Consider the following 15,385-nt stretch of genomic DNA (forward strand, 5'->3'; position numbering starts at 1 on the left):
TCCAGGCTATGGATCTTTCATCCTTGACTCCTTTTAGTACTGCATGTCATTGTAAGCCATAGGTTCAGCTCTGACATTTTTTTTTCTCATTCTTCTCCATTCCTGCTTTTCTGATCACAAAACTAAGGAAAGTTCTTTTAAGTAGAAGGCTGTGTGTGTGCCAAGCAGTTACTGGAAGTCATTTTGTATTTTGATCCTACCATTTTTCAGCAGCTCTTTTAAGACAGCTCTCTAAACTTTTGCCTGCTGCAAGGAAGTTTTTTGGAAATAGTGTATTTGTAGCTGACACTGCAACCCAAAAGGTAGCTCAATACTGCAGTAGTAGTAAGAGTAATTTGAGGTTATAGTAACTTTGAAAGACGAAGGTGTCACAAGAGAGCTTTTTTGTGTGGCTTACAATCTGTGACTCAAAGAAAACAAAAAATTCTGTCTCTCTGCTATGACGGACAGTGCAGAGTACACTAAGCTCCCCAGTCCTTCACTGAAAAACCTGCAAGGCTTTTTCTTGTTAGAGTTCAGTACTGGGAAGTATGCTTTGACATTTTACTGGGAACAGAAAAAGCAAGGACAAATTGGCTTAAGCAGTACCAGATAGAGTGCATAAAGCACTGTTCCATATGATGTGGAACATTTGCCTCGAACTTTGTTAAATGCAGACTGAACTTGCCATTGTGTAGTAGTTGCATTTGGTGGTAACCTTGGGATGTTGTTACGAAGGACTCATCTTGCCCTTATCAATTTTATCGATGCGTGAAGAGAGAAAGCCTGACTTTAGGAAACAAGGAAGACTTTTCTGTTATTCTCCATAGAACCTTTTGTCATTAAGAGAATTCTTTGAAGTCCTCAATCAGGAAACTATTAATACATAGCATCTCAAAATATTTTTGTAGGAATCAATTAGTTGTGTAAATGTCACTTTGTACACTGACTTGGCAGTATCTAGAGAAAATGAAAGCAAAAGTATTACCTGTACCATATAAATGTAATGGAAGGAAAAGTCTGAGTGATATAACAGCAAAGTCAACTCAAGTCTAAACTTTTTAAACTGTGGTCCGAAAAGAGCTTTGATTTATGCATAAATATAAGAAATAGTTCAGTACTACTATAAACTGCGGTGTTGTTTGTAATGCTGTTCTGTTTTCTATAAAATTTTCTTCCGAAAGATTATGGGTTATACTTGTTAGTTGTTTCCCATTTGTAGAGTCTCTGATCCTGTCCCTTATCTGTCAGCTCATCTTTTTACATTAATTGTCTTTGTTTTACTCTGTCCCTGTAAAAGGAAATTACTCCAAGTGAGCTGGAAACTTGGCCTTAAATTTATTTTTAAGGAGGTGAAGAGAATTGGTTAACAAAAATGTGATTCACCATAGAAACAGCTCAGCCAATAGCATGTATGCAGTACATCAACTATTTCATGGTACTTTCATATTTGATACAGAACATAGCAACAAGATGATAGCTTGACAACAATAGCAACTATGTATTTTTTTTACTTTCTTGAAAGAATGTTCTTGTGTAAAAAAATAGAGTCCCCAGAAAGTTAATTTATATTACAAGTTTCATCACAAAAATTCAGTGGGTGGGTACAATAGCCTAGAAATTAAATTAGAGATTTGTATAATAAATGATGGGTTTGATTTGATGTGACACTTAAAGTCTCTTACAAGTGACATAGCTACAGGCAATAGAATAATCTCTTCCCCTTGTGAAGATAAATGTATCAGACCAAACCATCTTATACTAAATTACAACTTTTTTTTTTTACCATATGAAAAGATTCATGAGAGTCTTTGTTAAATAATAGCACAACCCAATTATAAGGGTACTTTGGCCAAAACGTCTTGAATATATTTTCTACTCTCAGGCATGTAGTTAATTTATATAGGGAACTACCCTAAGAGACCTGATCTGAATAAAGGAATTTTCCTTTGTGCAACATGTGGTGTGATTTCGGCCATGCTGAGCTTGAAGGTGCTTTTCTTATCACAATTAGACTGAAACCCTCAAATGGAAATGAGTATGATAAGAGTAATCTAGCTGCTTGACTGCCTTTCTTGGGGGGGAGAGGTATACAGTACTTGTGGCTCTTACACAGCTTGATTGTGCTCATTTCATTGTTTTTCATGTTTTGGCAGAGAGAAGGAGCAAGAAAGGGAAGAACAGTTAATGGAAGACAAGAAAAGGAAGAAAGAGGATAAGAAAAAGAAGGACTCTGCTCAGAAGGTATGTTTTGATATTTGAATTCTTCTGTCCAGGTAAAACGTAAATAGTATTGGTGGTATAAAGATGCTAAATTGTTTGTATTAGAGCTTAGATTAGAGTGATGCTTCTTAAAAGAGTATTTTTGTATCATTTTTCTGAAACTAAAGCGTTTAACTTGGACATTTCTTCTCCTTAGGGTGTTTATTGAAGTAAAAGAAGTTTTTTCATATAAACTATTTAAGTTACTTAATATGGGCTCTTTTGATCTCTCTGTGCCACTCCTGATGGTTTGAGGTGTTTGGAGATGGAAACATTGCTGAGCCTTTTCAATTCTTGCAGTAAAACTGACTATTTTCTAGAGCAAGAAGATCCTTTTTTTTTTTTTTTTTTTGTCTTTTTTAAGTGCTTAAGGAAGTTTACATGAAGGAGGTTCCCTTTATTTTTTGCCAAGTGTTGCTTACATTTTACGTTTTCTGTAGCACTTTTGCTGAAGCGTCTCAGTTCAAGTCTGAGTCACAAAGAATTGATAAGTCACCAAAAATTGGTTTTGCTCAGAAAATGGGTTTGAAACTTGGTATATTAGAAGGTCTCGATTTTGCAGAAAATCTAGTAGATTGTTCTAGGAGTTGACATATGAATGGCTTTATCCATGCTTTTTACTGGTAAAATCCTTTCTGTCTAGTTCAGATGCAACCCTCCTGGAGTGAGTCCAGCAGAAGGCCCCTAAGATGATTAAGGGACTGAAGTATCTACAAATGAGGAGGAGCTGAGAGTATTAGGACTGTTCAGCAGGGAGGAGAGAAGGCTTGGGGGATCTTGCCAACCTATGTAAATACTTTGTGGAAGGGTGTAAAAAGATGGAAGCAGACTCTTCTCTACTGGTGCCCAGTGACAAGCACAAGGCATCATGCATATACTGAAATTCTACTTAGTCATAAAAAGACTATTTTTTTTGTGCATGTATGTGGCTGGGCGACCACTGGAACAGGTTTCCCAGAGAGGTTGTGGTGCCTCTGTCTTTGGAAATGCTGAAAAATGTGTTGAATGTGGCCCTGTGCAATCTAGTTTTGATGACTTTGCAGAGTTGAGGAGACTCTTGGGGCCGGGTGGGGAACAGCAGTGGGAACTGTGCACTAGATTTCCAGAGGCTGTCCTTTCCAACCTCAGTGATTATGTGAAATTAAGAGCAGAAGGCTTTACTTTCTTTCTGTAGTTTGTTTCTGAGTTGCTTCAGTAAGAACAGATCCTACAGAAGGTCAGATTCTGTAGTTTTCTACTGAGAACAGGCAGCACCAACTTCAGTTAAGTTTTGACTTATACAGGGTGCTTTTTAATCTGGCTTTTTCACCATTTTGAGTCTATCAGTTTAAATTAGATGCAGATAAACTGATGTGTTTCTGTTGTCTTTATGCAGTCATTGTGTTGATATGTTCCCAGTAATAGTGCAAAGGATCAGTAGCTACAGAATAAGGTCTCTTCAGTGCCTTTTTGCCTCTGTTCCTGCTGTTTGATGTTCAGGTAAAAAAGTATATGTAGGAACCAGGAGGAGGCAGACCTTGATGAATAAAGAGGAGTGACTTGAGGATTATGTGCTGATATTCAGTGATAAAAGAGAAACTTCAAAAGGTTGTACTGATCATCTTGATAACAGTGCTGTGCTTACTGAGGAATTGGTGCTTTGAATACAAGATTTGCCAGCTTTCCTGTGTGGTCTCTCTCCTACTAAGTTACTCAGTGTTATTGGATGTTATGATATTCTGCCAAACTCTCGGGAAGGGTAAAGACTAAGTTAATCTCCTAGAGGCTAAACTTAAGAGTAATACTTGGATGTACCTAAGAATAACAAATCAGGCAACTGAATGGACAGAACATAAATGTGTGTGTTTGTTCTTAGTGACTGTGAAGGTGTTCACCAAATAAGTAGCAACGATTTGGGGGTGCCTTTTTCAAACAGAGTTTGTATAACATGAAACAGTTGTTTATGTCTGGATCATCCGAAACTTTAAAAATAAAATAATATAAAAAAATGGCTTCGAGAGGGGTTGTGCAATCAAATTCACAGCCTAAATTCCTGTGGTTGTTGTCCAGGGGACTGTTTGGTAGCTTATCAGAAGGCTGAGCTTGACTCCACCTTCTCATTCACTGTAGCTGCTCCTCACCTGCTGATGCTCATAGGTTGCCCTCAGAGAGATGACAGCTGTAATTCTGAGACAGTGACACATTTTTTCAGCTTTTGAATTTTAGAAAAAACCAGATCAGTTTGACTAGGATAGAGATACAGGATAGGCAGAAGTAGTTTGTGTTTTTTTCCAAAATCAAACTGTGGTTTTCATGTAGAATTCTTGAAAGATTTGGTAAAATGGGGTTTTCACAAGTAGACAAGTTACTAATTTACTGCTTACTGTTGACTGTAGTAAATCCATCAGCATTACCAGATTGTGTTAATGAATAGACTTTTCCCTTTTCCTTTAGTAATGGAGCATCAGAGTCAGTAAGTGCTTAGCAGAATTTTTAACTGTGTCACAGAGGATGTATCCATTATGTATATATGGATTTTTCATAAGTGAAGCTGAAAATTAACGTCTGGCTTGCTACAGATGCAGTTTGGGTATAGATGCATTTTTATGATCTTGGAGACTTTTGGATTATGTAATTCTGTGAAGTTACAATGCTTAAGATTTTTTATTACAGTGAATGTTCCACTTTGCGTATTGCAGTTTTCATCTTTGTAAAGTAAATGATGCCATAGCAATTCAGTGTAGTTTGTCTTTTTATTCTTTACCATACAAAGGAGTTCTGGCTTCGTTGATTTCAACAATAAACTGCTTTTTACTTGTGCTTTCATTATGCTATACTGTCACTGTGTACTTTCCAGAATTATGGACTGGTTCAGCAATTTCTTTTAAGAATAGGTGTCATAGAACCTGACACATGATGATCTTTAGGGTTTTTTCATTATTGTGCAGTGGAACTCCTGATGGACAGGTTCAAAACATGCTACAATACACATGATTCCAGAGAATATAACAGTGGTGTGTTTGTCTCTACAAGCTTGAAATCTGCTATGCCAAAACAATGTAGAAGTACAGCAAAACCCATAATGGGTATGTTGGCCAGCATGAATGCTCATTGCAGTAATTAACTTCTTGTTGCATTCAGCAGATTTCCTTTATAGGTGTTGCTGGTACATTTCATAGTTGTGGCAATGAATCCAGTAAGGTTTAGGATTTCTTCTTGGAAAAGATTTTAAGGGAAGGGTGAAATGGGAAGATGGCAGAGAGACAGACTGCTGCTGTGGTTATTCCTGCTAGCCCCAGCAGTTCTCTGTGAGGATGGATACTCTCATAGACGGAAGATTTTGTTACATTTTAGCTGCAGTACTTCACCTCCGAAACCTGAAAGAACTGTAGTGCTATAGCACATGTTTATTTATGCTTTGGAAGTCCATGTTTGGGATGAGGAGGGGCATGAATACTTAAAATCATCATGAGTGAAGTAATTACTGTTTCTGCATTGGGCAAAGGAATTACAAGAGTTCTAGCACTTTCAAAAACTTATGTGTGTATAACTACAGCTGCTGTTTAGACTTGCAGTTCATCAGCTGGTTATTTTCATTCAACAACAAATATTGTTCTTGTGCTCATACAATAAGGTTTTGATTTAGCACAACCTTTTCAGTGTTTGTTTTGAGGTTCTGAAAACTCTATTTACATTCTTGCTCTTAATTTGCAGGTCACAGATCAAAAAACCAAAGGTAAGAATCTTTGATTCTAAGGAATACTTTTATTGACTTGAGCTCAGATTCAGATCTTGATCAAAACTATTGAAAAAGGAAGGGGAATTATGAGTCAAGACGAAATACTGAAGATGAGTATTCAGAAGAAATGAAAGTTAAGGTGATTAAAATAGAGAACTTGAAACTGTTCTGCTCATGTGTTGTCAGCATCTAAATACATGAAGAAGGAATGAGGACTGTGGATAAGTTAGCTGAAATATTTAGTTCTGCAAAGGTTTTAGGCAAGTAACTGAAAGCTGAAACCGCCTGTATTAAATTGAATGAAAGACAAGGAAAGTACTGCTTCTGGTGAGGTACCAAAAAGGGTGAACATTACTTGTTGCTGAAAACTTAAGTTCAAGCACATAAAAGTCCAACAGATAAGGCAGGACTGATGCGTGAGCATTCTGAAAGTTAAGCTAAACATCTTAGCTGATGTAAAAATATATTTAATCTTGTTTTGCATATCAGTTTTCTGTAAATTGTGAGGGAAAACTGCCATTATTGACAGAAAAGGACTAAAATAACTTGATTTTACAGCTAACAATACCTTTTGGGGTTTGGGCAATGAAGCCTTTATAGAGAAACCAGAAAACCCTTAAAAAAATAAAATGTGAATAATAATGCATTCATGTTGACAAAGAGAGGCTCACTTGTGTGAGCCTCTCACAGTTTTAAGAGTAAAAGTTTTACTGATTATTCTTACTTTTCTAGGGAGGGGTTTCTGGACAATGCTTTCTGAATCTTCCACAAAGGCTGGAATAGGTGTATTTAGTTTTCCTTCCCTTTGGAGTCTGATGTCTGAACACCTTCTAGGTGCCTGGCTAAGAATTTTTTTCTGTGTTTCCAAAAAAGCACATGGCCAGTGTAAGGGGACATGAGTCTAGAGTCTCTTAAGCAAATTTTTGATGGTGTTAGCACTTCAAGGAGTTGTTTATGTTTTTCTTCTTCTCCAATACCTAATAGCCCTCAGAAGCAGCTGGTCCTTGCTTATAGGGGCACCTGGTGACCAGCTGGGAAACTTTAAGCAAGCTCAGTACAGTCACTGTACGTAGGAGTGCCTTGGGCATGAGAGTCAGCTATTACTGACTTATTTAAGAGCAGTACAGAGAACTCAAAATTGTTAACTCTGAATCCAAGAGGAGGTGTGTTGTTTCCCCTCTTTTTGTTTGTTTAGGTGATGGCTGTGTAGTCTAGTAAGTGATGCATAATAATCCAAAAACCAGCTGAAGATGAGGGAACAGAGAGGGGAGGCAGGGCCAGTTACATTTGACTGCTCATATTTTAAAATGACTCATTGTCTAGGGAGGTATTCTTTGCCAACTTTACATTTGCAAGAAATTTTGGACTAAGAGTTAAATACTTGCTGAGGGCACAGTTTCATCCTTGACTACAGAGTTGCACGTGGAAGCTGAAGTCTGCTGCTGCTGCTGCTTATTCCTGTTCTTGGTTGTTGATAAGACTGAAGCTGCACCATATTTCAGAGAGGAATTAAATAATAAAAAAAAGAGTCACAGTGAGTTCTTGTAGCTAACTCAGGTTTAAGTGGAAAAACTTCTGATTTTCATTCTCCCTGTTTTTCAGTGCCCGAAGTGACGAAACCAAGTTTAAGCCAACCAGTGGCTGCCAGCCCAATTGGCAACTCTCCATCGCCACCAGTCAATGGTGGCAACAATGCCAAAAGGGTGGCAGTGCCGAACGGACAACCGCCAAGCGCCACCCGCTACATGCCTCGGGAGGTGCCGCCGCGATTCCGTTGCCAGCAGGACCACAAAGTGTTACTGAAACGTGGGCAGCCCCCTCCGCCATCCTGTATGCTCCTTGGGGGTGGAGCAGGGCCTCCGCCCCCAACAGCACCAGGAGCAAACCCAAACAACGCACAACCAGTGACAGGAGCACTGCTGCAGAGCGACAGTGGGACTGCAACAGGCAAGTAGCAGTAAGGGTACTAAATGAGCAAGTGTTTGTGCATGGCAGAAAAGGGATGACTAAAATTGTGCATGGGCATATCATTATACAATGAAACTCCTCCGGTGGCTTTTGGAGAGCAAGCTTTTGCTATTTTAGCATACTGACTTCTCTTGCTGTTGGTAGCAGTTGATAAAATTTTTACTACTAGATGGAACAAGAAAAAGAGTTAATTTTTTTCAAGTATGTTTTGCATGGTTTTAATGGGCGGCAGAAATGATCCCCAGCAAAGTAAACACACTGCGTGAATAAACAGTTTCATGGCTGTCACTGATTAGTTCTTAATAAGTTCTTTAAGTTTCTTTACATGAATTTCTTATCTTGTCATGTTTTTGTGTCATCTGTGTAGATGGTATAGCAGACGTGTAGATGCCAGGTCTGTGAAGGGCAGATGTCTGTCACTTCTGATCCGGATGAAACAGAAAGATGGTCCTTTTCCTCATGACTTTTTTTTTAGTAGTAATCTTGTGTTTTCTAATTATATAAGCCTTCTTATATAAATGGCGACTGTCCTGTTTTTACTTTTCCATTCACTTTGAATTTCAAAAAATTCATTGATTTAAGGATTGTCTTATGAGCATGGGGAAGTTATGGCTGCTCCTCAGTTTTTTATACCCTTGGGGAATTGCAGTAGCTGTAATATTTCTTCTTAAATTGTAATAGTAGAAAAAACAAAATTCCGCTCAAGATATCTGCCTTCTAAAGGAGAGAATTAGGTGACCTGAAAAGTCAAGGACAACTTCAGTTTTAATAATAAGGGTGTTTAAAAAAGAAATAACAAATACCTGAAAGCCAAAAAGAAAAGGATAACAATACCAGTATGTCTGAGTTTGCCTTTGAAAATCATGCCAGATCAATGGGATGGTGATTTTTTTACCACAGTCTTAGAGAGCATAAACTTTTTATAGAGTTCTCTGTGGCTGAGAATTAAAAACAGAGGTAGCTTGTAGCTCTGGAATCAAATACACTAGGTGGGATGGCTGTCCTTATTAAAAAGGATTATAGGAAAATTAATAATTCAATTTGTTTTGTGGTTTCAGTATTTGAATTCCTTTGTAGCAAATCCCCACTTGACAGATTATTTATCTTGTCTTTGTTCACTATTTAATAAAGGGCGGAGTGAATGTCAAACTATAATGGCAGAGTTTTAACTAATCACTTTAGAAACAGATGTCTTAGAGATAACTGATTTTGATAAATCACCTGAAAAGTGAAGAGGGGGGGGAAAAAACACACCCTAAAGTCTTTCCTTCATATATGAAGTCCTAGCATTGGTATACCTTCTGTATACCTTGGTGTACAGTGGTTGTAGTAGACTGACTAAGGAGAATTTATGGTAGTGAAGCATTCTAAAAGTTTTCAAGATTTATCATGAGCAGCATTTTTTTTGCTGTTGGGTGTACTATATGAGGACACCATTTTGGAGTTCTGTGTGATTATTTGACACCTAATTTTTTTTTCCCTGAGGCTGAAATTTGATATTATGAATTCTCATATTTTTATATTTAGGTTAATGGTGCTTTAACAGCTAAGGTGTTGTATGGCTGTATTAGCCAATGGTTAGTTGCTTTATCCTGATTTAAGTCAGGAGTGCCCAGAAAGGTATGTGTCCTTCAGACCTGCCTCACCCCATCCACATTTCTGCACTGTAATGCAGTTAACTGGGCTGGGGATCTGATTTGTATTAAAATTAAATCAGGTGGTTCTTTAAACCCAGTTTCAGTCTGATTGTTACTGATTCACCTAACTGAGAATCAGTGGGAACATACGTGCTAGCATGTGAGAGTAGGTGTGCCAGAGGAGTGGGAATGAGCAGCTGGGCAAGAAAAAGACCAGGCTGTCACTTTTGGTGCTCCCTCAAAGTACTTATGGAAGTACAGTATTGCTATCTGTCTTGCACATCATTTATCCCATCTGAGATCCTGCCTGTTGACAAACTAAATTTCAGGTTGGGCCCAATTCAATCAGGCATATATGCACTGATACTGTGATTAATTCATCCCACCTGAAGAAAGGCGAAGATAATGCAGCTTACCTACTCCTTCGTGTTCTTATATTCACCAGATGGCCACAGATGGAGTTGATGAGGCCCTAATATAAAAAGTCAACACGTAATCCTTCTTTGCATCCATCTTTTTCTACTAGTATTGAAATCCTTCTGTAAGATGGCAAAACCAGTGCCCTGAAAGATGACACCAAGGTTACTATTGTCTCGTACCAATACAAGGGGATGAGGTGACAGGTGTTCTGTGTAGTTCTTCTAATACCAATAATTCAGGACATGTAAGAAAGTTTTGGACAATAAAGCGAATACTTTAGTGATGAAAGTCTTTCAGTAATTACAACATTCCACCACCGTCTCTAACAGCAAAATTGCAACTTGATTTCAGGACTCCTTAAAAGTAGCCATTTGCCAGTAACTTTCTGCAGTAACTTCAGTCAGATCAGAAGCTTCATTTTCAGCATGTTTGTTATTAAGGAAGAGTCCCTTTAAGAACCAAGATTCCTTGCCCATTATCTTTAAACTAAACCAGAGTGCCAAAGTTTTGATGCCACTGTCAAATATAGCAAGGGGATGCTGGTTTTATAAAACAATCCATAAAATTGTGATCTAGCACACTATGTTAGCATCCCAATCTTAATACTTTAACAGAGCATTTAATTTCTGTGAAAACATTCTCAAAGTCACTGATTTGTAGGTCCTGCTAAGCGCATAGCTGCTCATGCATCATTCAGTTGCTGAATCATTTGTTAAGTTCAAAAGACAGTGGACAGCAAGCAACCTTGCAGTCTTTTGAGCTTGTCTTTGGCTGTTCTTCTTAAGCTCTTCCTGTGATCAGTCTAATCACAGTTTTTTTAATTGGAAGGAGAAAAAAGGGTTACTCTGTGCTAAATGATAGACGGATATAAGTATCGGTAGAGTCATACTTCCTTGCTATTGTTAAGTTTGCATTTGAGGTTAAGGCAACAGAAGGAACAGAATGTACTTGGGAACTTCTTGGTCTTTTGGATCTTGGTGACTGAGGTTTAATGGGTGAAGACAAACTACTGTTCATCAATATTCAGAGCTTATGAGGGAGTTCAAACCTTGCTGTAAAGTCTGGATCTTTAGTGGTAGCTCTCAGTGAAGGGGGATTTGGAAGGCATTCAGTGGATGTTGATTGTTTAAGCTAATGAGCTGAAAGCCTCAGACAGGCATTGAAAGCTGATCTTATCTTCTATTGAAAGTATTTGCAACCAGAAATGGTCAGGTTTTTTTATATAACACAGGAATTGAGGCAGGGAGGGTTATCCACTTTTTTAAGCTATTTGCCTTACTTGCATGGAAGCTGTCATATGAGCCAGTAATGGTAGTAACAGTATATATCCAGGTATGAATGCTGCTGCAGCTGTTGCTATGGAGTCTATGCTCTGCAAAATAAGTGGAATAACTGAATAAGACTAATATATTATGGTTCTGTATGTGGTTTTGTCCAAGGACGAGTGTTTAGTTTTCATCACTGGGAACTTGTGAGGGCAGTTTAGGATCCCTTGGATTAAAAATATAGAGGAAAAATGAGTGGAACCCTATATAGAGAACAACACTTAAATTATTTAGAGTATCAGGTAATAATGTGGATGGCAAGGGAATCTTGGCTGATATTTTAAACTAAATAGTGATAATGTGTCTGCATACGTGTAGACATCATGCTGTCAGCACTGACATAGGCTTCATCTATTGTGACACTGTATTAATTTATGTCTTCTTTAAAACTATACAAATATCTCGTGCACGTGATGTCATACCATGTAGGACATAATAATAGTTCACTACAAATGAAAGAAAGGGACTCTGTATATTGTTGTTTATTCTGTTCATTTCCTTATAGTGATTCCAAAGCTCATTGAAATTGCAGGTTACCTCGTACAATGTGCTAAGCCAGCAAAAACCTAACCTGTCAAAAAGTGGACAGTTTTGCATTAAGTTAGAGAATGCAGTTGACTTAGTTAAATGGCTTGACTGCCATCACAAATGGGAGGTGAAACTTGAAGACTTGAGAGCTGCTGAGAGAGAAAAGTGAGATCTCTTACTAACCTCTCCGTCCAGTGGCAGAGAGATGAGCTTCGCTGCTCACAAAACCACATACTGTGGTGTCTAAGGTAAATAAAGCAGTGACAAAATGTGGGGCAGTTACACACTGAGTATAGCTTGCGTGTTTATACTACGTAGAAATTGTAACTTGCGTAGCTTTGGACTCTTGACGTACAGTAGCTTTTGGAACTAATTTTATTTGTTTTGCGAAGGGTCGAAACTAAACCCGATACCAAAATCGATTTGAAAAAGATATTTGAAGCTGAAGGATAAACTTCTTCAGCTTCATATATTCATATGTGCTTTCCATCTTCAATCTTTTATCATTTGATCTATAATAAATTGTAGTTGCTTTGAGTCAGCTGAGGAGCAAACCAACAGCTGTGTGTACACACATGCCTATGAATAGGCATACATGTTCTTGTTCTATATATAGTATAATTTAAAATGTGTATTTGAAAAGTCTACGACCAGTATCAAAAGTGTTCATTAACTGTGTTGAACTTAAAGCTGGACTGTTGGCAGAAGTAGTGAGTCAGTGGTGATTTCAAATGCCCACAAAATGCTTTTGGGGAGTTTTCTGTAATTTTTTATCAGTATTTTCAATGATATTTCACAGCCTGATGTTCTTCCAGAGCAACTTTGTTACGCATTTGAGGGAAGGGTTCTTTTTAATGAAAGCATTAATCAGTGGTGATGTTCCATACTTGTAAATAATACTGATTATTAATGATTTCCCTGGGTGTTATTTTGTTGGTTGTTTTTTTTTTCTTTTAGATTCAGCAATTGGAGGTGCTGCTGCTTCAAATTATGCAAATTCCACTTGGGGTCCTGGAGCCTCCTCCAACAGCGGCACCAACGCCAACCCAACTCACATCTGGGACAAGGTGATTGTAGACGGGTCTGACATGGAAGAGTGGCCTTGTATTGCCAGCAAAGATGCTGAGTCTTCTTCCGAAAACACCACCGATAACAACAGTGCCTCGAACCCTGGCTTGGAGAAGAACACTCTACCAGGAAGCACCACTAATAACAAAGGAAAAGGAAGCCAGTGCCAGTCTGGAAGCGCTGGAAACGAATGTAATCTTGGGGCCTGGAAATCTGATCCCAAGGCTAAATCTGTTCAATCTTCCAACCCTGCTGCCGAGAGTAACAACGGACTAGGTAATTGGAGGAACTTGAGTGGACAAGATAGAATCAGTCCCAGTTCTGGCTTCAGCAACTTTAACCCAAATAGCAACCCATCTGCTTGGCCGGCACTGGTTCAAGAGGGCAATTCTAGGAAAGGAACTCTGGAATCTGATAGTGGTAGCTCCAATGCACAGATTAGCACAGTAGGTCAGACCTCTAGGGAACAGCAGTCAAAGATGGAAAATGCGGGTGTTAACTTTGTCTCTGGCAGAGAACAGGCTCAAATTCATAACACTGATGGACCAAAAAATGGAAACACTAACTCCTTGAACTTAAGTTCACCAAACCCTATGGAGAATAAGGGAATGCCCTTTGAAATGGGCTTGGGGAACCCTTCCAGGAGCACTGACACCCCTTCACAAAGCACTGGAGAAAGAAAGACTGGGAGTGTTGGATCTTGGGGTACAACTAGGGCGTCTTCTGGAACTGACACAGTCTCTGGGCAGAGCAATTCTGGAAACCACGGGAACAATGGAAAGGATAGAGAGGACTCCTGGAAAGGATCTTCTGTTCAAAAACCTAATGGGTCAAGAAGTGATTCTTGGGATAACAATAACCGGTCTACGGGTGGTGGGTCTTGGAACTTTGGCCCTCAGCATGCAAATGAAAGCAAGTGGGGTGAAGGGAACAAATTAACATCTGGGGTCTCTCAGGGAGAATGGAAACAGCTATCTGGGTCTGATGAACTGAAGATTGGAGAGTGGAGTGGTCCAAACCAACCAAATTCTAGCACTGGAGCATGGGACAATCAAAAAGGCCACCCTCTTCCTGAAAACCAAGGCAATTCCCAGGCTCCCTGTTGGGGAAGATCTTCCAGCTCTGCAGGAAGTGAGGTTGGAGGTCAAAGCACTGGAAGCAACCACAAAGCAGGAAGTAGTGACAGTCACAATTCTGGACGCCGATCATATAGGCCTACGCATCCTGATTGCCAGGCAGTCCTGCAGACTTTGCTGAGCAGGACTGATTTGGACCCCCGAGTGCTTTCAAACACTGGCTGGGGCCAGACTCAAATTAAGCAAGATACAGTGTGGGATATTGAAGAGATGCCACGGCCCGAGGGGAAGTCTGATAAAGGAACTGAGGGGTGGGAGAGCTCTGCCACACAGACAAAGAACTCAGGGGGCTGGGGCGATGTTCCCAGCCAAAGCAATCAAAACAAGTCTGGATGGGGTGAGCTCTCAACCCCAACAGAGTGGAAGGACCCCAAAAATACTGGAGGATGGAATGACTATAAGAACTCCAATTCTTCTAATTGGGGAGGAGGAAGGCAAGAAGAAAAGTCATCTTCCTCTTGGAATGATAGCTCTAGTAAGGATCAGGGGTGGGGTGGACGGCAGCCTAATCAAGGATGGTCTTCTGGAAAGAACGGTTGGGGAGAGGAAGTTGACCAAACAAAAAACAGCAACTGGGAGAGTGCAGGAAACAAGCCAGTGTCTGGGTGGGGCGAAGGTGGGCAAAATGAGATTGGAACTTGGGGTAATGGTGCAAATACAAGCGCTGCTTCAAAGGGTGGATGGGATGATTGTAAAAGAACTTCAACGTGGAATGAGACGGGTCGACAGCCCAACTCCTGGAACAAGCAGCAGCAACAGCACCAGCAGCAACAGCAGGAGTCTTCTGGTTCCTGGGGCCCACCGCCCCAAACTCCAAGTAATGGGCGATCTCCAAACCCGAACTGGAACAGCGGACCACAGCCAGCTGCCCCCAAAGAGGAGGAGCCTAGTGGCTGGGAAGAACCTTCTCCACAGTCAATCAGTCGAAAAATGGATATCGATGATGGCACTTCAGCATGGGGAGATCCTAGCAGTTATAACTACAAGAATGTGAATCTATGGGACAAGAACTCACAAGGAGGACAGGCCCCACGGGAGCAGAGCCTGCCTACTCCAATGACTAGCAAATCACAAGCATCAGGTACTAGTCTTGTTTCTTTCTTCATTAAGCTCCTCCTGTATACGAATATAACCTTAATGCATAAGAGATACTCTTGTAGCCTCCAATTCCTGATAGTTTTATTCTATAGAGAAAACCAATTTCTTTTTAAATATTTGGTTCTGTGTTTAAAGTTTCTTTAGAATTTGAATCAGCCAGTCCTCTGCTGCTTGTGCCTCAGTAACTGTGATCTGAGTACTGGTCAGCTTGCCAGTAAAAAAGATGTTTGTTAGCTGACAAATCTG

At 39.6% G+C, this 15,385-nt stretch overlaps 1 protein-coding gene across 3 annotated transcripts in view; it reads left to right on the forward strand.

Moving 5' to 3' along the window:
* Positions 1-15,385, forward strand: part of TNRC6B (trinucleotide repeat containing adaptor 6B) — a 72,349-nt gene that overhangs the window by 26,996 nt on the left and 29,968 nt on the right. For all 3 annotated transcript variants that reach the window (XM_039391404.1, XM_039391406.1, XM_039391405.1), the window contains exons 2-5: positions 2,136-2,223; positions 5,935-5,956; positions 7,562-7,906; positions 12,795-15,122. In XM_039391404.1, the coding sequence (XP_039247338.1) occupies positions 2,136-2,223; positions 5,935-5,956; positions 7,562-7,906; positions 12,795-15,122 (2,783 nt within the window). The remainder of the gene's footprint in view (positions 1-2,135; positions 2,224-5,934; positions 5,957-7,561; positions 7,907-12,794; positions 15,123-15,385) is intronic.

This window comes from Pipra filicauda, unplaced genomic scaffold (genome assembly GCF_003945595.2).
Source record: "Pipra filicauda isolate LSUMZ 115617 unplaced genomic scaffold, ASM394559v2 scaffold95_size2449627_pilon, whole genome shotgun sequence".
Lineage (NCBI taxonomy): Eukaryota > Metazoa > Chordata > Aves > Passeriformes > Pipridae > Pipra > Pipra filicauda.